This window comes from Maylandia zebra, linkage group LG17, assembly GCF_041146795.1.
Source record: "Maylandia zebra isolate NMK-2024a linkage group LG17, Mzebra_GT3a, whole genome shotgun sequence".
Lineage (NCBI taxonomy): Eukaryota > Metazoa > Chordata > Actinopteri > Cichliformes > Cichlidae > Maylandia > Maylandia zebra.
This window is the reverse complement of record NC_135183.1, coordinates 32,420,073-32,445,532: the sequence shown is the minus strand read 5'-3', so window position 1 is coordinate 32,445,532 and position 25,460 is coordinate 32,420,073. Positions and strand designations below refer to the sequence as shown.

At 40.0% G+C, this 25,460-nt stretch overlaps 1 protein-coding gene across 1 annotated transcript in view; it reads left to right on the top strand.

The window, feature by feature from the left end:
- Positions 1-17,956, top strand: part of pdzrn4 (PDZ domain containing ring finger 4) — a 44,709-nt gene extending 26,753 nt beyond the window's left edge. The window contains exons 3-10 of the mRNA XM_004560872.2: positions 310-575; positions 1,359-1,461; positions 8,570-8,668; positions 10,198-10,260; positions 13,031-13,132; positions 13,320-13,427; positions 14,932-15,990; positions 16,082-17,956. Coding sequence (XP_004560929.1) covers positions 310-575; positions 1,359-1,461; positions 8,570-8,668; positions 10,198-10,260; positions 13,031-13,132; positions 13,320-13,427; positions 14,932-15,990; positions 16,082-16,654 — 2,373 coding nt within the window. The 3' untranslated portion in view covers positions 16,655-17,956. The remainder of the gene's footprint in view (positions 1-309; positions 576-1,358; positions 1,462-8,569; positions 8,669-10,197; positions 10,261-13,030; positions 13,133-13,319; positions 13,428-14,931; positions 15,991-16,081) is intronic.
- Positions 17,957-25,460: the final 7,504 nt, after the last annotated feature.

Below are 25,460 nucleotides of genomic sequence, written 5' to 3'. Positions count from 1 at the left end.
ATGTAAGGTGCTCTCGGCATCAAGAATTACAGGCAAAGTGCCCTTTATAAAAGCACTTAACTAATGTGGTAGTTGCTTCATTGGAAGCTATTAGTGCTTAACTGTGGAGAGTTATAGCTGTACTGAGATTTCCAGGTGTGAATTTGGAACCAGTTGCTCCTGAAAAGAGCGTGGATGGCTGTCAGATGCATCCTGGATTAACAAAAAAACACTGGGATCTTAAATACAAGGCTTGTTTCCTTTGCTTTCTCACAGTGACACATTGCAAGACTCACTTCCTGAAACTATTTGCTTTCTGTTTCCCCCCAGGTAAATGGTTTGGCCAAGGTCGAACATGATGAAGCAGTGGTGGAGGCCATCAGGCGAGACCCTATCGTTGTCCAGGTTCTCCGACGTACCCCCACCAGAGCCGCGGCGGCTGTCGTACAAAACGGCACCAGCTCGCCGCAGGACGTGTGTGTGGTCGATGTGTGCACGCAAACAGACATCACCTTTGAACATATTATGGCACTGGCCAAGCTTCGGCCTGCTACCCCACCAGTCCCTGACATTTGTCCCTTCCTGCTGTCTGACAGGTGAGGGCAAGCATTTACGTAAAGGTAAATGAGTGTTAATGTTACACAGGATGGAGATCCTTCCTCTAAATGTTTTTAACCACAACTAGGGAATTATACTCTTCCTGGCCCAAATGAATCTGAAGCTTACCGGAGGTTTCAACGCCGTTTTCTTTCATTTCCTAGTAGCTATTAAGCAGCCGTATCATGGTTTGGAAACCCCCTGGAACGCTAAGTACTCTGATATCATTATGCAGAGCCAAACCCGCATGTAATAATTGCTTCGGTGTGCTACATCCATTTTCTGTAATGGGACCTTTTGCTGGGCGATTAAAAGCCAATGGGCTGATAGAGCAGGCATTTTGATGCTACATCCATTCTGTGGCTGTTTACAGGGCTTGGCTTGGCAACAAATGAAATCACTTTGTCCCATAAAACTACGAATATGCTAGTCGTGGTCAGTGATTACAGAGAGGCTGTTACATTGTGACAATTTTGCAGAGGTCATGGCTTTATGAGGGCAATAGTTGATTACCAAATTGCTTGTTTGGAGTTTTGTGGTGAAATGAGAATCATTATTAAGAAATGTGATATAAAATAATAACTTACAATAGCTGGCAACATAGCTGTCCTTTATATGAAATTATACAGCCCTTGTGTGGTGTCTGCAATATCGCTACATGGATTTGAACAACGTCTGTCTATTTAATGATCTGACTAAACTGAAATAAACTGCCATGAAGCAAAGAGATAACCAGCACATATTTTAATGATCTTTAACATTCTACTTTTTCTTCTTTCTAGCTGTCACTCAATCCACACTATGGAACATGAGTTTTATGAATGTCCAGAGTACCTGTCTAACACCACAGCAGATGTGGAGAGGATCGTAGAGTATGAGTATGAGGTACAGTCTTGCATCATCTTTTCAGTGATCACTCTTAAGAGTATGTGTTACATTTTTTCTAACCAGCCACCGTTAGGGACCTCTTCCTCGCACCTCGCATACACAAACGTCTTTGCTAAAAGAAAACAAAATCACCTTTTTGTTTGAACCTACACCAAATTTACAAATGAAAAGAACTTAGTGGAACAATAAGATAAAGAAAACCTTGCATCCTTTAGACAAACAAACATGGGGATAATATATGCTATGAAATGATCTGGATGGACAACCTATAATGAGATAATCTGGCAGCTAGCTAGGCTAGACTGTTTAGGTTAGGTTTTAATTTTACGCTACAATTCTAGGAGTCCATAGCACTAGCAATAACACAGCCCTAACATTTGCTTTTACAAGATCAAATTTCCATTATGAGTGTTTGTGTACAACACTGAATTCAGTTATAACAAAATGAAAGCAGTTGCCACCTTGCAGTGCAATAAAGTAATTGTTTAACTTAATAGCAAAAACTGTAGCAAAGTTGACAAAATTAGCTTAAAAAAAACTGCTGTGAACTCAGACATGTAGATTTATTTACACAAGTGGCCAATCCTGCTATACAAGTACACATGTACTTCTTCCATAGGAATTAGGTGGGTAAGTAAGCCAGGTTCTTTACTACTACAGACCTCTGAAACAATGCACTTTAAACATATGATATCAAAGTGGTAATGATTTGGGTTTGTTTTGCAGCCACAGGACATGGGCACTTTGCTGTCATTGAGTTGACCATGAACTACACTGTATGCCAAAATATTCTTATTCTGGAATCAAATGTGAGGCTGTCTGTCTAAAACTTGGTACTGCAACAGGGCAATAATCCCAACAGCAGACCTACGAGAGAATAGCTGAAAAAGAAATGAATCAAGGTGTTGCAATGGCTCCGTCCAGAGATCAACCTGACTGAAATACTGTGTATGGACCTTACAGAACAGTGCATAAACACGTCTGCAAACCTTAATGAACCGAAGCAGTGCTATAAAGAATAGTGGGCCAGAGTTCCTCCACAACAAAGTGAAAGACTGATAAAATCAGACAGAAAATAATTACTTCAAGATATTTCTGGTTCTACAAGCTCTTCGATTATTGGGTTGTCCTTAGTTTTTTACAGTAATGCAGAGAGTCCTGTGAAACCTTTTCACATAACGGCACATATTTCTGCATTCTTAAAGTTTTCTCCTGGCACCAGCAGTTTAAAATTCATAAATTAAAATACCAAAATCTGATATTTGATCACGACCAATGGCATTTCCAGTTTACATCCTTTGCTTTCTGCTATTTCTTTCTTGTTTCTGCAACTGACTTTCCAATAAAAGTCCTTCAGTACGCATCAAAACTCTATCTGTACCTAAAGACAGACATTGCACAATACCTGTGGAATAAAAGCCTCATTTAGCTAATGATGTTATTTTAATAAGAACAGATAAAACTTATTTTCCATTGATGTAGGAGAACAGAGGACACCATGAGTCAGTTATACACAATCTAAGAGGATAATACAAGGTTGGTCAAGATGTACGATGCTCACAAATCTAACAATACAAGAAAAACTGCAGACTGCAGTAATAGAAGAAAATTGGCCACCCCTTGTCAAAGCAGCATCTGCTCTTTAGATTGTTTTGTATAGCATAGCAAAGTCCCTGGATTTAGTGCGGAAGGCCATTCTTCATATAATTGTACAAAAAGAAAATCCCTCTCTGAAAAGCCTCCCAGTTGAATTACCTGTATGTTTTATTCACAGGCAGTTAGTTTCCCTTTTATCACGAACTGTCTGTCAGAAATATTTGTGCGCCTTTTCAGTCAGTCACTTCAAGCTGAATAGAAATTGTGAATAGAGCAAGCACTCATTGTTTCAGTGAGAGGGAAAAAAACTTGTAGATGAAATCTGTGGCATTTTAATTAAAGTGGCTAATCATTTCAAACAGCATCTGTTGTATATCATAACAAGAGTCTTTAGCCGTGAAATTCAAGGCAAGTTCTTTGCTAATGCCAGAATGTTAACATGTTCACAGTATATACACAGCTATGCAATATTTAGCATGTCAATTATAATTCTAGCTTCTTATGACTGCCTAACTAGCTATTAGCTGAAGCTGAAGGGAATTTCAATTGTGAGGTCATTGTTTTAGACCAGTAATTAACTTGTTAAAGTTAGGTGTCAGGGGACCACTTAAAATACACTAATCATTCATCACGTTTAGCTGACAAGGCATTTAACAAACAAGCACAAATGTGGTGCTGCCTTATAGGTGCTATTGTAAACGTGACGGGATCATCATTAAGATGTGTTCTCTGGGCACCAATAATGACAAACCACAGCTGTGCATATTCCAAGGCAATGCGTCCCAGATCAGGACCATGTGTATTGAGCAAGGTTTTGTTAGCAAACTGCTAAAAGAATTTATCACAACCCACTTCGGTATGTACACCTGTTTAACTGCTTGTTAATGCTAATATCTAAATAGCTCATCAAATGACAGCAACTTGATGCATTTAGGCATGAAGACAAAGCCAACATGACTACTGCAGCTAAAGTTCAAACCGAGCAAGAAAGGAGAAAGAAAGATGATTTAAGTGACTTTGAACATGGCATGGTTGGTGATACCAGACAGGCTGGACTGAGTATGAAACTGCTGATCTACTGAGATTTTTCTGCACAATCATCTCTGGGTTTATAAAGAATGTTCTGAAAAAGAAAAAATCAATTCAGCGGCTTATCTTATCTTATCTTAATCAGACTGCTTATAGCTGATAGGAAAGCAGTAGGAACTCAAATAACAGTATCTCTGAATGCGCAACACATTCACCCTTGAAGTAGATGGGCTACTTCAAGGGTTCCATTTACCATTTACCATTTACAGCAGTAAAAACCAACACTGGGTGCCATTCCTGTCAGCTGACAACAGAAAACTGAAGCTATAATTCACACGGGTTCACCAAAATTCAATTTCTTCTATGAAAATGAAACAGGATCAGAATTTGGCATCAGATTTGTCATGAATCCATACTGCCTTGTTTTGGCCCTAACTATACATTGTTTAAAGCCACAGCCTATCTAAGTATTGCTACTGACTCTGTCCATTCACAGTTTACCGGCAGTATCTTCTGTTGGCTGCTTGCAGCAAGGTAGTGTGCCATGTCACAAAGATTAAATGATCTCAAACTGGTTTCTTGAACATAACAATTTATATATGTGTGTGTGTGTGTGTGTATATATATATATATATATATATAACAATTCTGTAACTGTAACTTCGGTCGTTGCTGTGCTTTTTGGAAGTCGAATTTCCCAGAGGAACCCACCCGAGGGATTAATAAAGTTCTATCTTATCTCTTATGTACTCAATTGGCCTCCACATTCACCACATTTAAATCCAATAGAGCACCTCTGGGATGTGGTGGAGCAGGAGATTCACATTATGGATGTTCAGCTGACTAATCTGCAGCAGTTGTTTGCATATATACACTATCGTGCCAGTATGGACCAAGTATCTGAAGAAGAATTAAAAAAGTTCTCAAGGCAAAATGGGGTCCAACCTGATACTTGGTGTGCCTAATAAAGTGCCCATTGAGTGTATATTGTTTGGTTGAGTGGATGATTTATGCTTATTGTTCTTAAATTTGCTAATCTCTAAGTTTCTTTTTCCTTCTTACTAAAATCTTGTGATTAAAAGAGCACATTTACCACGTGCACTTGCAAGTGTCTCCATTGTGACAGATGAACCGTACCAATCAGCCAGTAGACCTCAATATCATGCCAGGTGACAGTGATGGGTGATATTTGCTACTCCCGAGGTGCCTTCGCTGGTTTAATAGGCACTTCCTGGTTCAGTGAACTGCATTGTGGGTCATTAGGGTATTGTCTGCTGCCAGCTGTGGTCTTACCTTTACAGTCGTCTGGATAAAAGATTCTCCTGTGTGGGTCTGGGGAAGGTTGAGGAGCGGAGGGCTTGTGTGTGGTAATAGCAGTAGTATCAGAACAAGGTCAGCACACACATCTATGCACAAGCACACACATCAAATCAGCTGTCTACACTTTCCTCTGTCCATTCATGTGTATCTAACTGAAACATGAATTGCTTTCCTGTTGGATGAAACAGAATAGGGCTGCAATTCCCAGGAACATTACTTCTGACTGACAGGTTTAGCTTCACTTCAGTTTGATCGTACACATGGGTACCCCTGCAGTCATAATACCCTGCCAAATGTACCATACCACAATATCGTCAAGTAGCAACAGACTTTCAAAGTAGTTTTTATGTGGATGCTTTGATTACTATTCTAAAAGATAAAGTTCACAGTTGAATAGCAAGCCATTGCAGTTAGGGTACCCAGTACCATGCGGGTATGGAAATGGGTATTTTCTTCAGACACATCTTTTATATCCACCTACCAGGCAAAGTAATATTGAGGAACAACGGATTTTAATGAAGACTCAGTGTGATCACTAGGTTGCATAGTGTGGTTAATAAAGTGGCAGCTGCCTGCCAGACAGCATTCAGTTATCTGTTTGCCAAATTAATCCTGTTCTAATGTCGTAATTATGGACTGTCAACAGGTGCCAAACTTCAAATGCTGAATTTTTAATCTTCCAAACCAAGATTGAAGCAAATACTGGTATGCAAACAGATGTGCAAGAACAAAGGGTCCTATTGAGCGCTGGGTTGTGGAAGTATAAAGCAAAATGAAAAAAATGCAAAAAGGCCTAGTACCACTTTCTCTGGATCAAAATGAAACAAATTTGAAAGAATTGAGAAAAAACAAACGTACGATGAAACTGCAATATTTCTGCAGTTATTTCGAGCTGTAACTAAACTCTCTGCAGCAGGTACATTTCTGTGTTTCAAAACCCACAGCCCCAAATTTATAGCTTGGTTTTTGGACACTCTGCCCCTAACAAACAGTATTTCCTTATAAAGCTGGTAAAGACTACTACTACTACAGTCACATCCGCTTAATTCCCTAATGCTTAATCAGTTGAATTCAACTAAGCTGAAATATCTCTAACATAACTAACAGTTAAAAGCTGAAAAGCTCAGTGAAGCTGAAGCAAAATGTGAACACTAAGCCTGAAAAACAAGTAAAATACAGAATGAACAAATGTACTATTACCTATTTACCGCAATAAATGGCAATCAGTGGGAAGCCTGTCATTTAAAATCATCCACAATCTTTTTCGGATTGACTGAATTATGATCAATATAAATTCAAAGACCGCTACTTCGAAACAGCTAAAGCTGAAAGGATATCATCAGCATCATCATCAGCCACAATGAGGACACAATGAGGCAGTGAACATTACACTTGGCAGCTATTTCTTTTAAAATGAAACATGAAGTAACAGTTAAGTGCATATAAAAGTGAAATGTTACTACCAGATGTTTAATGTGGTAATAAAATGCCACCCATTGTCAATGTGTCGTTATTTCTCCCATATATTTGTAACATGTGGTAAATGTGATCCTCCCTATTTAGGCTGGGAAACCACATCAGTTGCCATATGCATTGCAAGCCGGATGAAATTACTTTTTAAGTCATTGCTGTGCCATGCTCCAAACTCAGCGGCACAGATTATGATCCAATCATCACTAATCAAATCACTTCATAGCTTTAGCACCCGTGGATCCAGGCATCCAGTAATCCACTGAAACCTGGCGAACCGCCCAATGTGCACTGACGTTAGGCATTAGTGCTGCCTGATCTCACTGCATGCAGTTGTTATTTCACTGCCAGGGGCTGTACAAATCAACCAGTGTACTAAACTGCTGAGGAGTGTGGCTTGTCAAAACCAGCACATGGTGTTGCAATATTGTAAACTCCTTTGCACGCCCCACCCAACCTCTGAAGGTCAGGGCTGCTTCCACAGGGGGATAACATGCCAAAGAAATTAATTTCTTCCCCCTGTCAATCTTTGCCATCGTTGCTTCCCATGACAGAAAAAAAGGGGGCTGGGGATTTTTAATTCTTGCCCCCTATGAACACCACACCCACCCTCAGCGTCTTTATACCCCACAATCTATCCCACACAATCCATCCCCCACCCCGCCTTTCATATCACAGCAGTGAAATGAATTTGGCACTGAGGGGTTAATAAAGATTACCGTTGGAGTTATCTTATGCATTACATTTAGACACAGCTGAGATCAAAAGGAACCAGTTGTGAGTCAGGCTAAATTGAGAGAAAATTCCTGTGGGAGGGTATCAGTGAATGAAATGGCATCAAAACAGCCATCAAAGATCTGCACAGTATGCTGCCACATGTTCGGTTTACGTTTGACAGACTTTCATGTTATTGATTGACAGATCGCTTGACAGGGCTCCATTTGAGCCTATATCTATATATATGATGTCATGCGATACTTGGACTATATAAATTATTGTGCTGTATGTGTTTCTGCTTGCTTATCGTGTTTGGTGATCACTGCAGTTATATGTCTCTTTAAAGCAATACCCGGTAAAACAACGTGGAACTGAAAAACCTGCTCGGCCTGTAGATTCTCAATGCTGAAAATACCCAAATTCAAAAGGCTTCCTTACAAATCTTCTGCTGATTAAAAATTCTGTTATCAGTACGACTGACTAGCACCCTGCTAATCTGGCAACAAGCTGCAAAGACTGATAGGTTTTTGTACACGATAACACAATGACTGACTGCACTATAAGTCTTTACTCAGAAAGTATATAAAGTCAAGTAAGAAAGAAAGTTTTCAACGGACTCTGAAGAATGTGCAGTCTCGTGAAAAACTGCCTTGTGGAATCACCTTTACCTGCAATAACTTGAAGGTCTTGATTCTCTTCTGTTTTTAAGCCATTCTGTTGAAGATTTGCAGGTGTTGTAGTAGTAATCATTGTCCTGTTGCATGACCCAGTTTGGGCCAAGCATTAGCTGTCAGACAGAGGACCTCACTCTAGAATACTCTGGTATACAGAGGAGTTTGTAGCTGACTCAATGACTGCAGTCTGTGTCCAGATCCCGCGGCTGCAAAACAATACCTTTCTTTTGAGTAAAATGGTCCCGATCAAAGAGTCCTTACTGTTTTTCTTTTTATGTGTGTGCGTGTTTCTGCAACAGGAAGTGGAGCTATGCAGGCAGAACAGCCAAGAAAAGCTGGGCCTGACACTGTGCTACAGGACTGATGATGAGGAGGACACTGGGATCTATGTGAGCCAGGTGGGGACAGAAACAACACTTCTCATAGAAAACTGTCCTGCAGTGAAGCCCTTAAAAATAAAAAATGATTAAATTCAATAAGAGACAAAGCTGCCTGATCACGTAATAAACCGGGGCCCCATGATCAGCTTTGTTTGGAGTGATAAAAAGTCAAAGAAAGGATGAAATCACAGAAGAATTCTTGTTTTTACATACGAAAGCAGAGCACATGTTTGCTAGTCAAATATAAACTCAGAATAAGACATGCATGAACAAAAAAGGAAGTCAGCTTTGAAATGTGATTCCCTTCCTGACTTTCTCATTCCCTCCTCTTAAACAAGTTTGAATTGAAGGTTTTAATAAGCTCTGAGCGACAACCCCCAACACACAATATATTAAATGGCACATTTAGTGGAATCCACCATCTGAATGCCAAACGCACAAATGAAAGAAGAAATGCATTACGGATGTTCTTTTTTTTTATTCAAATGATTTGCGCTGCTTCCTGTTGAAAAAAAAACCTTAAATAACACAAAATGAAAACAAATTATTACATTTTTCCATGACAGAGCTGAATGAATGATAGAATTATAGGGGCTGCGAAACGAATTCAATAATGTTCAATGTTTAGTTTGACTGCAGGTGCAATTTCAATCCCATTATGAACACAAAAGGCAAGGCTGGGAAAAGTAAGAGCTACAGTGAGGATTAGCTCAGCAACATAAGGAGATAAATGGCAGAAACACAAAGACATGCAGTGTGGTTAGCTCATTTTCAGTCTTTTCAGAAATAATTTCATACACACTGTAACTCTGCGAGATGTCACGTATTCCTCCGGTTTTTCACCTGTTAGTTTTCGAAAAGCATGAAAAGGAGAAAAAAAGGGAAAGAAAAAAAGCGCAGGCACCTGCTGAACCTCGGCAGATTGTGACGGCTCCAACCGGCATAACAGATCTATTTTTATACATTTGATAGAAGGATAGAAATGCTAATTCCCAGTATTATAATGCATGCGGTATTGGTGTAACTTCCAGAAAGGCATGCTTTTTTTTCTTCAACCCCACTCCACCAAGTTTCGCTTTTTCTGCATATCGCTAAATCTCTTGATCTTCAATGCAAGAACAACAAAGTTTATGAAGTAGTTGTTGAGGGCTTTGGGTGGTGCCGTAGCTTATATGCATATCCACTGAGATGCATTTTGAAAAATATGCACTGCTGCTTCATTCTGCTAAACACAACGATGTTTATGCCACAAACACATGTTTTTAGTTTCTTCTTTCCCTTCTTTCTCTCATTGCTTTTATTCACTGCTTCGTATGTATCTCCATTTCCTTTACATGACACAAGTACCTGAGAAAATCAACCTGCATCATATCAAAAATAGGAGGCAAGAAAAATGAGTGTCATTTCTATATCAAAAAACAGACTTTTCTCCAAACATGACATAAAAGAGCAGCGGTGCAAGTGTGGTGCATCGCTGCTGTCTTTTCGAGATACAGAGCTGCGTGGTGATTGGCTGTCAGCATTGATTTTCAACTTCTTTTGTGCAGGTTGAGCCGAACAGCATAGCGGCAAAAGACGGGCGCATAAAGGAAGGAGATCGTATTCTGCAGGTGGGTATTTTCATGTCAGTGCCCGAAGTACATGAACAGCAGGTTATGTTATGAACTGACTCTGTGTCTGTGCGCAAGTATTCTTCACAGTCACATCACTGGCAGCATGTGATCTTGTACAACTGAACAAGACAAAAAAAAATAAAAGAAAACAGCAATACTCTGTTTTTCTATGTTTAATCTGGACGTCCGCCAGCTTGTTTTCGAGGCGGTCCTTTTTAGAGAATATCCAAGCGGCTGGTGTCTCCAGTCTTGGAAAGCTTATGTATTTTTAATCACCTCGTTTTACCAGGGAAATTAAAGTCCTTAGCTGCAGTTACACCAGGCATTACATCAATTCTAGGATCGCTGTCTTTCTCTGGCAATTTCTCACTGTTCCTCGTTATGCAGAAACAGCCATGGGGTCACAGTGCGTACAGTGTAAAGATGGCACAATTAGCTGTGTATAGACGAGACGGGCTGTCAGCACTTTATTTATTAACGGTGAGAAATGTCAGTATTTTCAGTAAATTGTTGTGAGGCCTAAGGGGTTTTAAACAACAAAACATGTGCAGTTCTTTACCTTCAATTCAATGTTATATATATAGCGCCACATCACAACATCAGACTGAGTTAAGGTACTTTATATTGACTGCACAAAATAAAAATAAAAAGCTGAGAAAACCCTACAATCATGTGACCTTCTATGACCAAGTGATTTGGCGGCAGTGGGAAAGAAAAACTTTTTTAACAAGAAGAAAACTCCAGCAGAACCAGGCTCAGGGAGGTGTGGCCATCTGCCACGACCAATTGGGAATGATCAGATGAAAACAGGACAAGACAAGACATGCTATGGAAGAGAGCCAGATATGAATAATAACTAATTACTATTTGATATTACATTTAAATGTCTTAAATAATTTTCCTACTGGTATGCAGGATAAACAGTGAAAGGGCTTGCAGGTGTGTGTGACCAAGGTCCCTCGTTGGGTCTTACGCTGAGCTGCTTGATGGATTTTATGTTTTTATTTTTTGATCTACAGCCTGTTATTTTGCATTTTCTTATATTCATACACATGTTCAGATAAAATATGAATTAATATGTCAGTGCATATCAGTAAGTGCATGTATTTCTACATTTATTTAAATACCCTCATAGTACTCATGCAACTAATTCACTGTAAATGTAAATGCTTTCTGCTTCATTGGCTTGCACCAATATGTTGCTGGGCTGTTTAAGCCTCTAGAGACGCACAGTCTGTGAGGTGTGCTGCTGGCTTATAGAACTGTTTGCCTCTGGCCTTTAAGTTCTTTAGAAGACAATTAAAAAATGAGGCTTCAAAGCAATCACTTATCTTTAGATTTTACTGTGTCTCAGGAACTCACAGTGATTCAGAGGGATAAAAACTCAAGAGTTCTCAAAGCATCTATCTTAAACACTTAACGCAGACTTAATATTATTTTTTTAGCATGTTACAGAACTGATCTCTTTCTGACGCAAAATCAGATCATTTCAATCTAACAATCACAACTTTGTTGTTTTTTAATATGTCTTTACCTGCACCTTTTTCTCCCTCCCAACATCCCATCCTCTGCTTCTTTTAAGCGTGTCTCAGTATAATCCTTCACATTTCGGTTTCTGTTGTTGTCTCCCCCAAAACACCAACACGTTTTTTGTATGAATTTCCTTTGATTTTTGTTTTTAATTCCATGTTTTACCTTCTATTATTGTTGTTTCTTCTATTTCTTGTTTCTTTATTTCGTTCTTTGTGTTTTGTGAGCTTTTACAGTATTTTCTATTTGCTACTGTTTTCACAAGTTGCAATTGCATTTGACCTCTCTGGGCCCCCGTACTTCTGGACTTTTATTGGGACAGTATCTCACCGCAACCTTACGACATACCTTGCCTCTATCACTTTACCAAACTCTCTGATGGCAGTTTTTGCCTTTTCTTTGGCAGTGGCTTAAACAGTCCTAAAGAGTGGTTGTGGTTTGCACCACAAAACAAAGTGACCCACACTGTTCCTTTTTTTTTTATAACAAGTGGAAAATGACAGGTGGATCGTGTTACAGCCAGCAAGTGCAGTGTTAGATCCCACCACAGCAGCCTGGATCTCATTTTTCTGGTGGACACCCTGAATGTGTAGCCTATGACATTCACACAAAGGAGTTATTTATTCATATTGCATAAATCAGATAAGTCGTCTTATTATTGATGACCTCGGTAAGCAACATCTCAACTTGCTTCTAGTCTGAACAACAATATACCAACATTACTCCTCCTCCATATTTATTGCATTCAGCACTCCATTCTCTCTACACTGTTTCTGTTTCCCGGTACTATGAATGATTGTGGGGAGCAAGGCCTGCTGTACTCCTGGCCCTATTATCTTCTTCTGACAGGCCCATTACTCTAGTGAGGAAAAGATGAACGCCACCTGTCAAAGAACAGTTAATTGTATGTCTGGATGGAGAGTAGACTCTTGTGAGGTCGGACTATGCACTCTCGAGTGAGTCTCTTTGCTATGAGTGCAACAGCGAAGACGTGGAGAGTGCCAAGAAAGAAATGTATTAAAAAAAGAGAGGAGGAATGGAGGAAGAAAAGGGTATAAAGGGGGATAAAGATCAAAAGACAGTGTGGTCAAGGTGGCTTGCTAAAACATTTGAATTCATTTTATTTGTGGTAGGTATATGGAGAAAAAGCATTTAATTTCTTTTGTAAGATATGCAGACTGTTGTGTATCAGTTCTTTCTCACTGACAGAACCATCTATTCTCATCTTGATGTACAGATAAATGGCTGTGAAGTACAAGACAGAGAGAAGGCTGTTGCCCTGTTGTCAAGTGAAGAAGCAAGGAGCATCACACTACTGGTGACAAGGCCAGAAATCCAGGTAAACACACATACACACCTACGCAGCCTTCCTGCCCTATCTTGACAGCCTGTGTCATGTCAAATAAAAGCACTTGCCTCCCGTTCCATTCCTGTCAGTGTGATTGGAGTTCCTGCTGACACACAAACACTTTCATTCAAAGCCAAAGAGAAAGAGGGAGGTTTCTGACAAGATGTTGTGATTTCAGTTAGATGAGGAGGCTGGATGGCTGGACGATGAGCAACAGGAGCTCATGGAGGAGATCCTCGAGGAGAGGAGGAAGCAGAAGGAACATGGCTTTGACAGGGGAGATGAGGTAAGATGGTACGCTAAGTGAAGCAACCAACAGACAAAGTGTCCATTAAAAGTACAGTGGTGAAGAGAGACTGTTTTGGCGTTGTTCTAGGCTAAGGAGGGGAGGAGGCGCGAAGGCCCCAAGACAGACCCAGGAAATGCTGGAGTGATTAGATGTCTGGGCTGTGTTGTGTGTCTATTTCGGTGATTTTATATTGGGGTCAAAACGAACCAGACAAACAAACACAAAAACCCCCCCACAAAAAATGTTTACTGAAAAATATCAAAAACTAAGAAATATGGGTGGTAAATAAGCTATTAAGTAATTATACAGATTGTACTTGAAAAAGCAGCAAGTTGTATAAAGTATTAATAAAATATTTTTTTAGAAAATATGCAAATTAATTGTAATTTTGAACAAATAATAATAATGTTTTTTTCTCTATATTAATTACATAACTAATTATGCTTTGAGATGAAATATGTTTTGCTATCATCATCATTATTAATATTATTATTATTTTGCTTCTCACTGTAAATTAATGTATGTTACATATTTAGGTAGATGAGGGTTAAGCTAAGGTTTTTTAGCATGAGAACCTGTTTGACCGAGAAAGTGAGGTCTGGACGTTCTTGACTAGTTATTTTCACCACCTGCTGTACTTGACTGACCCTCAACATGTACTTTGGAAAACAATTCAGACATTGCCTTTGCTGCTGTGCCGATATTATCCTAAAACAGCAATTTAGGTATCTGCAGGCTTTTAAATCCTTATGCACCACCTAGCTTAACTTCATGTAGTTCATTGAAACCTTGATGGTGTTAGTTTTTTTTAATCTTTGTTTATGTCCAAAGATAAAGCAGCCAAGTACATGTTTATCGTGGTAGTTACGTTCTGAAAATAACCCATGATAGGTGAAATCAGCGAAGTAGCCAACTTTATTTTTTACAATTATTACAGATGTTTTAAGGCTGTAAAACCCCTCACTACACAGTTTATACACTTTTCTCAGACAGGCATGAACATTTTCACACATTTCTCTCGTTTAAACACTCTCAAAGTTCAAACCTTTGTAGAAAAATAAGTCCAGTATTGTAGAAACCAAAAGCACCCGCGGTTGCCTTTGACGGTGCAAAACGTTTTGTCGACAGTGTTGTGTTTGTTGGGGAGAAAACTTACAAACACAGTACAACACTTCAGAGTCACACTGCTAGCGATCGAAGATTTATTTAATTTGACAAGCTAAACACATTCTGTACTGTACAGGAGACACGGCACGAGATTGATTGACAATGGTCTATTGCCAATCAGGACGCAGAACACAATGCGCTGTAAGGAAACAAACAAAAAAATAAAAGCATGCAAAACTGCACCAAAAAAATCTGCGAAACAGCAAGGCCGCGAAAAGTCAACCACGTTATAGTGACGGACCACCGTAAATCATTGACAACAAAGAATTTATGGTCTTACAAATGATTGAAACATTCATAAACTAATACAACTGTTTCTCTTTTAATACTCCAGAATCAAGCTGAAGAAGGGATGACAACAGACACAGCTACATGTTCTTCCAACAATCAAGACAGTGGGTTTGGACGCAGTACGGACAGTCCGGAGCACCAACCACTGCTGGCTAAACTCCAAAGAAGGAGCCCAGCTCATTGCCTAAGGGAGCGGTGGCGGGCAGAGCATCCCCACACCAAGCGAGGAGCTGTTGTCCCACGGGAAAACCAGAGCACGAGAACACTGTCCACAGGCCAAGGCCACGAAGGGGTAGGGAGTGTTCGCAATAGTGGAGGTGGGATCTTAGGTTTGGAGAATCGCTTCCAGCAACTCTTGGAGCTCAAGTGTCAGATCCGAAACGGGGGTGAGTGTGGGGTGTACTCAATTCGACACAGTATAGAGTGTAGCCTTACTGAACAAGGGGGAGAGGATGCCGATTGCGTAGATGACATAGGGGGAGGGGTGGAGCAGGAGTTGAGGATGCTAAACGAGGAACTGCGCAGCATTGAGCTCGAATGCCAGAGCATTATGCAGGCCCATCAGCTTCGCCAGTCCCATCAGCAGGAGCACTCACAGCCGTCGCCCTGTTCACCAGGAAGGAGCACCAAAGATGGACACAAGCGGCACAGCAGGCTGGCTGACATTCACGAACACCCAGAGAGGTTGGAAGCCGATAAGATGCGCGAGAAGGATAGCTCCAGTGCCTACAACACAGCAGAAAGTGCACGCTCAACACCACTGGGTATGGAGAGATCTCCTGACCACTCTCTGCAGAGACACATCAGCATTACCAACCAGAAAAACCTCAGACTGGCTTCTTCAACACCCTCAAGCCCTATTCCTATCCCCAAGCCCCAGGGCACATCTAGTCGTAGCAGACAAGCAGATCCAGGTCCTGTAATCTCAAGCAGCCCTGATCAGAGCAACCCTTCCAGGTCTGAGTCGGACCCTGCTCTGCCTGCAGATGATGAGAGGTGTGAGAAGAAAGGGAGGACCAGAGAGTCAAGGAGAGGGCTTCCTTACGCTTCTTCATATCACACGACCCCTTATCATGGCCAGGGAGGATCTAAGCAACTTCAGGTATAATGCATGTGAACCTGATGCTGCTGTGGCTTTGAGTAAAGCGCATATGAAGAACACCTCGTTGTTAACCCTGTTTTCTTTGTTGCAGAGCTACATGCAACTGCTACAGCAGCATTCATCCGTGGAGTATTCGCAGAGCCAGCTGAGTCTCCTCAGTGTCTGCCGAGATCCCGTGCACCGTAACGGACGCCCTGGGGAACCACGACTAGAGTGGAAGGTCAAAGTTCGAGCTGACGGGACGCGATACGTTGCCCGGAGGCCTGCTCGTGATCGCATACTGAGGGAGAGGGCGCTAAGGATCAGAGAGGAGAGGAGTGGAGGCATGACCACAGATGATGACGCCATGAGTGAGATGAAGATGGGCCGCTACTGGAGCAAAGAGGAGAGGAAGCAGCACCTGGCACGTGCCAGGGAGCAAAGAAAGAGGAGGGAGTTTATGCAAAAGAGCCGCCTGGAGTGTTTAAAGGAGGGACCACTGAGTGGAGCTGAAGGCAGGAAGGAGATCAATATCTTGGAGCTCAGTCACAAAAAGATGATGAAGAAACGAAATAAAAAGATCCTGGATAACTGGATGACTATTCAGGAGCTGATGAGCCATGGGGCCAGAGTCCCAGAGGGCTCCAAAGTCCATAATGCCTTTCTTTCTGTCACAACTGTGTAATAAAAGATATTAAGTCAGGTAGACAGCAATCGAGGAACTACTGCTTGTTTTTTCTTCTTTTTTTTAAGTGTACATTTCTGAGATTAAATCAAATACGTTAACGCCGAAGACGTCTGTAGCATTCCCAAAGCAACTCTGGAACTAACACTTTAAGAATGTTTGAATAGTTCAACAATCAATTGCAAGACCTCGGCCATAAAAACTGTTTTTTACGCTGGCATTTTGGTAATGCTCCCCGCTTCTGGTAGCGCGTTGGTTCAAACAGATTCACGTAACAGACTGAGGGACCAACACATTAACCTTGTGTATACCATGTACTGTGTCTCCATTACTCTCGTTTCTTTTGTGTCATTGCACATGAAGCGACTTCACTTGCCTCGATCGAGGTGTTTGGCTGTTTTTTTTATAATGGGGGAAATACGATATTTTTCACACAGCTTTTTGTAAAGAAATTTTTACACTGAATGTCAAAGTACTGTAAGCATTTTATTCTAATTTCTTATTTATGTTTATTACCACCAAATCGTCGATGTCAGAAGTGACACTAATTGATTGTATTGTAGCCCGCAGTGAGAGAGACCTCATTACATTGCTAAAGGACTACGACTCCACATCTAAAACCACTGCTTTTATTGTGTTGATAAAGTCACTTGAGTCAGACTTGTCTGATAAGCAGCACTGAATTTAAGGCACTGAAAGACTCAATTTTGCCATCTCAAAAGCTCATTTTGTTCATGAGCTGGGAGGGCTTTTTTGATACAGCTTTACCTCAACTTACAGAACAAACTGACCTGTCAAGTATTTGAATTTTGGGGCAAAAGGAATGGCTGACCTTCAACCCTCCCTTTGAAACATAATCGCGTGAATTGTGTTAAACATGTTAAACAGACTCTTATTTATATTGTTTACTGTCGTTTGTATTTATTGTAAATTCCTTTTTATAGTCTGTCTAAAATGTTTCGGTGCAGCTAGCCTTGAAAAGGCAACACTTTTCAAGGTGCTGTCAATGAAAATGTATAATATTTGCAGCCTTTCAACTCAGTCTGCTGTTTTCACTGTAAAGTTAATTGACGAGGCCTTGAGTTCAGTATTTGTTGATGGTGATATTTGTAATAAAAGAACAATAAGAAAAAAAATCTGTAGAAAGATATTTTTTCAGTGAGTAATCACCTCCTGTTCAACTGCATATCTACCCAAATATCTAGTAAGCCAGTCACATTCTTACTTATCCTGCAATAGGGTTAATCTGCTGGAGACTTCCCATGATGAATTGAGCATTTCTTTTTCACTCATCATTAGCACTCATTAAAAACTCACTCTCACTACTATATATTGCTATTTGTCCTATTCTCTTGTCCTGCTCTCTTCTCTTTCCCCTCACATCCACCTGGTGGTGGATGACTGCCACTCCCTGAGCCTGCTTCTGCCAGAGGTTTCTTCTTGTTTAAAGTTATTCTTTCCCACTGTTGCTTGCTTACAGCGGGTTTTCTGATCATTGAGATTCTTCCTAATACCACGTGCTACTCCTGTCAGCTAAGAAAAGTAAACTGAGGCTACAATTTATACAGATTAATTCAGATAGTAGGACGAGAATGTGAAATAAACATGAAAGCATGGATGCATCTTGCCTTGTATTTACAGCTCACAGTGGTGGTGTAATGGAAATATGATCTCGGCACTTTTAAATCCCTTTCGTACTTACTGAATATTGTTTAACTGTCACACCCAACCTGAGTGTTTTTGCTGACCATATCGATCCCTTTATGACCATATTCTGATGGTTGTTTCCAGCAGGATAACACATCACGTCAGCTCAAATTGTCTCAAACTGGTGTCTTGTCCATGTCATTGAGTTCCTTTAGGATGTGGTGGAATACGTTGATTCATATCATGGATCTGCAGCCAGCAAATATCTCGCAAGTGTGTTATGCTGCTGTGAATTAAGGAGTTCTGAAGGTAAACGTTTTCTGGTGAGTGTATACTGGAGCAAATTTGCATTCAGTAAATTATTTCACACAGCCTTTAAAGCTGTTTTTCTAACATAATTGTTGATAATGAAACATGACTATAGCTCTGGGGATCCCAGTTGTTCTACATTCAGATAGTAAACACTATCTGACAGGTAATAAGCACTTTTTCAGTCGGAATATATCCTTACATATTCTTACACTAAACCTATTCAGTGGCATGCTCAAGAGTGGCCCTATGAAACATAAATATTAGTTCCTAAAATCAGAATACTTGACACAATTCATATCAATCATAGGGTGTTTCTACTATGCATATCTCTCCTACGTGTCAAAGAACCCCGAACACAATTTTTAGTGATTCGCTTTGAATGTCTTCTTCAAACAAACCATGCATTATGCATGCCGAGGACAGAAGTTTACATGTTTGGATTTGAGAGAGATTCTTATAAAAGTGTACTCTTTGCAGACTGCATTGTCTCCTGCAGAGAGACAACACATTTGATGTGCGCGGATGTGCATCAGGAAGCATGAGAGGAGGCGGGCGTGCTGTTTATCTGAGACTCATAATAAAGGAATGCGCTGTAGCTGGTGGAAAGTGAAGCGACTGATCGATACTGTGCAATCGGCTACACGCTCAAATCTTTGTGAAAGATCATAAAGAAATGATTGCTCAGTGAATTCATACAAGGTGAATAAATGCAGCACATGGAAAAACACCACACCTGCCTCAAGGCTTTACCAAGACTCATGATCTCCATATTCACAGGAATTCATAAAGCATTTTGATTATTTTTTTTTCCTTTGGTGTCTTCATTGCATGCATAGTAATTTAGCCTGTCGCTACAGTTTACAGTATTCATGTATTCATACCAGGATGACTGACTCACATTGTGGGGGGTGGGATATTGGTGCAAGGGATGGGTGTGTGTGTGATGGGGGTGCATGTCCATTTAGTGATAGGAGGCATCAAAGCTAAACTATACTCCCATTTCAAAGCATTAAAGAGACACCGGTGAAGTCTCCTCATTCCCTGTCAGTCTACTGTGTGTGTCCACAGCCCACTGAACTGAGGAATTAATGAGAGACATCCGAGTGACATCCCCATCACCAGGGCCTTTATGCATAACATTAAATCAGGTAAACACTGCACCTACTTTTCTCACAGCTCCCCATCTCCTCATATAATATCCAGCCAGTTTTATCTGTGTGACAGAAGTGGCACAGGAACTGAGGAATAATTCCCTGCAGTCAGCCTAGTATTATAAATGATTAATCCCAGTGTGCAAAGCAAAGATAATTGAATGTATTTGAATGTTGATCTATTACACACCAGTGGTGTTTGGTGGGCTAGGCATGAACAGGCTTGGATTTCCATACGTGTATGAAGCACAATAGCATGACCAAAAATACATAGCTTAATACTAAGCCTTGAAACTAAAGTTGCACACAAGCTTCAGGCTCTAGAGATAAGAGAATGACAAGCTTTGCCTTTTCTTCAGTGTTTCGTAAATAAGCTGTTATCACAGAAAATCCCCTCTTCAGAAGTAAACACGTCTAAAGTTTGAAGACTTTATTTTAAATGCACAGGCATGCAGACACTGAGGAAAGCTGGATGAATCAGATTCAGGTCACTGCTGATCAATATCTGGCTGTCCAACACAATCGGCACAAAGTCAGATCATATACAGATTCGGATAATGAGGGTAAATCTCACATTCAGCCCATAACACTTGAGCATATCTCCAAGAATTTCAACTTATGCCTTAAACAACTTTCTTGCTACAATTAGATTTGAATGTCAGCACTGCTTTAATACCAGTCCAAATATACAGACAAACATAACCCAAGTATTTCATTTATTATTATCCAAATTATTCAATTATCCATTTGTCCAATCTTAACTGGCCCTATGCAGAAACTCAAGCACAATGAGAAACACAGTCACTGACATATACCAGTATGGAAAGGGTTACAAAGCCATTTCTAGGATTTTAGGACTCCAGTGAGCCACGCTGAGAGCCATTATCCACAAATGGAGAAAACGTGGAACAGTGGTGAACCTTCCTAGTAGTGGCCAAAATTACTCCAAGAGTGCATCAACAACTCATCCAGGAGGTCAAGAAAAGAACCCAGAATAACATCTAAGGAACTGCAGGCCTCACTTACCTCAGTTAAGGTCAGAGTTCATGATTCAACAATAAGAAAGAGACTGGGCAAAAATTGCATCCATGGGAAAAGACACAGAAAATTGCAAAAGAAACATTTTGATGATCTCCAAGACTTTTGGGGAAATATTCTGTGCACTGACTGAAGATAAAAGTTGGACTTTTTTGGAAGGTTTGAGTCCTGCTATATCAGCATTTCATAAAAAGAACATCACACAAAAAGTAGTGTGATGGTTTGGGCCTGCTTCTTCTCTTAATTCTTCTCTTAAAGTTCTCTTAATTCATGGATCGATGAATTCTGCTCTCTACCAGAAACATCGGAGCATCAGTTCGTGCCCCGAAGCTTGAAGTCCCTTATGCAGCAGGACAATCCGAAACACACCAGCAAGTACACATCTGAACCGAATGGCTCAAAAAAGAACACAATTTTGGAGTGGCCTAGTCCAAATTCAGACTGAAGTCTGATTGAGATGCTTTGGCATAACCTTAAACTGACATAGCTGAAAACCCTGTCGTTATTTTCAACATATTTTTTCTATCGCCAGCTTTCTGAGCATGAAGATCATTAAATACACCTTAGTTTAAACAGCAAAACTGCACTGATTAAATGCCTATGACAGAGTAACAGAATAACCAGGATCTTTTGTGTATTCTGCCAGTTCACAGTAAAAAGCTTCAACAACAAAGTTTTGGGTAACTTTCAAGGGGTCATATCACCATGTGGGTGCCTGGTCAGAACAGGTTATGGCATAAAAACCAACCAAGACAGTGTCAGAATAGTTTTCTCTCTCTAGCCTTTACTTTAATGTATTTGACCTATTTTTTGTTAATCTGTTAATTTCTTAATTAACAGATGTAATATGATATTCATTAATTGTCAATAATTCAAATAGAAACATGTACATAAAAGGGTTTAAACAAAAGGTTTCATCTATTGTTTTGCGTGCTTAAATGTGGGCTTCACTGTCCAAAGGTGCTATAGGAAAACCTGAGTATTGTTGGTTCGAGACACTGCGGTAGCAGTAATAAGTTACGCCCTGAACACAAACACACCCACATGTATTTCATCCTGGTTCGTCTTCCTTCATTCTTCTCATCTGTCTCATTCAAATTCCAGCGGGTGAAGTGAGCAGAGTGGGCCTGCTGCTGCAGCGTAGCTCATGAAAAAGCGCGGCATCCTGCCTCTCTTTAATCTAACGATGCCTTTGAAGGAGCAGCGAGTGAGAGAAACTAGAACAAAGTCAGGTGTTCTTTGCTGTGATGCTGGTTTAGACACTGTGACAGGGGATGGGTAGCACATTATGCATGTGTTTGGATGCTCACTGTGTGTGGGTCCTTGTGTGTGATTATAGTGTACAAATAACAGGAATAAAACAGAAAATTCTCAGTTGATGCTCTATTATAATAAAGAAAAAGATTATCTTGGGAGTGAAAGCATACTTCAAGACAGAACGTTAACCAGATATCATGCACAAAATAAAATAATCAAAAAAGTTATAAAAAATAAACATTTTTGTGAGTTGTTGTTGTATACTCTCTAAATTAATGTACTGTTTTTAAAATCAAGCAATTTTTACAGATGTTATTTTTTCATATTTTGAATCACTTATTGAATGATATCATTTACCATTCACTGAGATGCCCATAAGCTTTCTTTAAAAAAGTGGATAATGTACTGGCAGAAAATTACTAGGTCATTTTCTTTTCTTTTTTTTACACATTTACAGTGTTCATAATGTGTTTTTCTTTCGTATTTACATATACGCATATTGGGGGCACTTGCCTAATCTTTAATCCTAATACTAGTAAACTGAAAGAGCTGGAGATTGAACCAATGACCTTCCTATTAGTAGTGATCCACTCTATTCCTGAGCAGGAAACAGGTGCATAAGGTGGATGTCAGAGAGAAGTCGGGGAACAATGGGAAAATGTGGGTGATAAAGAACGAAGCAAACAGTCACGCTACTCTGTTTTTGCAATTGCTAGCACAACTAGTACCTTTAATAATATCTATATACTACCACTAATAAAAACATCTATTAGAAATGTGAACTTAAATAATTCTGGGGCTTTTTTTTACTGTGAATTGTCTCTACTTTCATTCATTGTCATGGATAATAAGCTGTAGCTTTTTGCTGTTCCCTGATAAGAGAGTGTTAGGAGAAGAGATAATAATACATCCATAGCAAAAGTTGTAATTATCACTACAACAATAATAGGACAGTTGGACACATGTGTTTCATTTATACATGCTGTTTCAAGTAATTAAGGTGTTTGTAGCTGAAAGGTTGATTAACTGTGCTGCTGTGTGGTAATTTCAGCAGTTAGCACCCAGTTGTTCCAGTGAAATCGCTACAGGGCAAACAGTACAAGACTGTAGTTTACGGTCACATTAATATCTCACTATATTAATATGCCAAGCACATAACAGAGAAAAACAATTAACAACGTGAACTCAGTTTAAATCTTTGCGCGGTGTTGTATGCGTGACCTACAGATGACGGTTTGATCAATCAGCTTTGTTTCTCATGCCAACAAAATCAAAAAAAGTCTACCATACATTATAACACGCGGCACAATTAAGAGTTGTGTCTTATCATGGAATAAATGACTGATTAGAGTGGGGTAATGACTGATAATTTTCCATTCATTAAACTTCTATTCATAGCCCCAATTATGCGCTATTGGCTCATTCAGACGTCTAATTAACAAATGGATCGTTTTCGCCGTCTTTTCCCCATGAAGAAGGACAGCTGACTGTATTCTTCTGTAACTTCTGTAACGAACACAAATCGCAATCATCAGAATCCTTTCAAATATTTACAGGCCCAGGTCTTGATGCTTTCCAGGTCTGCCTGATACTCAAACAGGAATCGGTGTGTTATTACTGAGGTGGATTTCAAGACATGGAAGCCTTCACATCTATATTAAATACAGTTCTCCAAGCCAACAAACACTCAGTAGTGAAGAATAAATTGAGATTTCTTTAATCCTGACACTACAAAGTTTTTGTATGAACTTCACTGCATTGTGGGATTGTTTGGAGAAAGCAGTTGTTTTTGCTGCATTCACTTTTTTGTACATTTTTAGGCTTGAATGCAGCATAAATAAAGTTCACTAGGTAGTAAAAAAAAACACTGAGATCAATACCAGACAGGCTTGTTTTTCTCACACAGTGTTAGACCTGTTCTTTTAAGTTGCCTTCCATTAGTATCAGTAGTACAACAGTATCCCAATGTACAGTTTCAGTTTGCTTTATTTTGTCACCGCAGTCTTTTAAAAGCCTCTACATTCAAAGACTTTGCAGCCACAGAACTGTTACCTTTGAAAGAAAACTCACACCCAGCTGGAAGACTCACAGGAAAAATGGCTCAACTTGTGCTTAATGAGTGGCATAAAATATTCAAAGGCCCAGCCCCAGTGCAGATTTAACACTTGTGGTAATTGGAACCGAAGGCAGGGTGGCAGGAAACAGAAAGTGTGTAACTTCTTTTCTGCGGGATGGTGGACAAAGAAGCAGATGATGCATAAATAAAAGCCTCACAGGGATTTCTTGGGTTTGCTAGGTGTGGCACAGCAGGTTTGTGTGTTTTGGAGAATGCTGCATTACACGATTCCCTTCTGGTTCATCATTCTCATAAAGCACTTCACGGAAAGAATCCCACGTTCTTCCTCTGAATCCCACCTGGGTTCATGCCATTCTCTATTTGGTGGTTGCACATTTCATATTCAAGTAATCTGCTGGAACTATGGGAAAAAAATCACTTAGCAACTCTTTCGAGAAACCCACATAAAAGCCCTGCTTCATATGAAGTAGACATAAAGGACAGATATGTTCCTCTTTAGGAGGAAAAGGCTATGATGGTGTAGCAGACTTTAATCCTGGAGTCTTGAGTCTCCTGTTTTAATCCATCCATCCACTTCTGCTTATTGAATTTAGTGGGGGGCTGGAGAATATCCCAATTGTCACTGGGCAAGAGGCAGATACTACTCTTATATGTTATTAGTAATTTATTTAATATATATGATTTCTTTCATTATCTAACACTATTACTGCATTCGGCTGTCATCCAACTCATAAGGTTTTGCACTACTACCTTTGTCCTGTGGTGAAAGATAAGAGTAGCCACAAACTTCCCTACAAAACTCCCCAAAGGCTGGCTCCAAGATGGGGCTTGGTACAAAGTTGCTGGCTGAATAGAGGATCACCTGAATTTCAGTTGTTATTACACAGGACTAGTTTACCAGAGGCAAGACAACATAGCTCCTGGGATCACACTCATGCAAACCTGTCAACAACAAAAAGGTGACAATTAATGGATTGGTCTAACCGAGAGCAGAGCCAGTTCACACTTGAGAGATTGTGCCTCTCGTGTGGCTTGGGAGAGAGCGATAGCAGCACTCTGTGACCCATATCCAGATATAGTAGGTAGAAAAAGGATTCATTGGCTTTTGCACAGGAGACTTTGTAATTTTGGACTGTTTGTTTATTTATTTGTAGTTTCAAATTGCCATTTGATTCAGTTTATTAAAACACTGTGATTTAGAAATGGCTTTCAAACTGAAATGAGATGTTTATACTTCCACGGCTACATAATGCTGTGTTAAGAAAACATTTCATATATTTTTCTGTGACCAGCCTCTCTGAGTGAGACATTAAAAAATATTGTA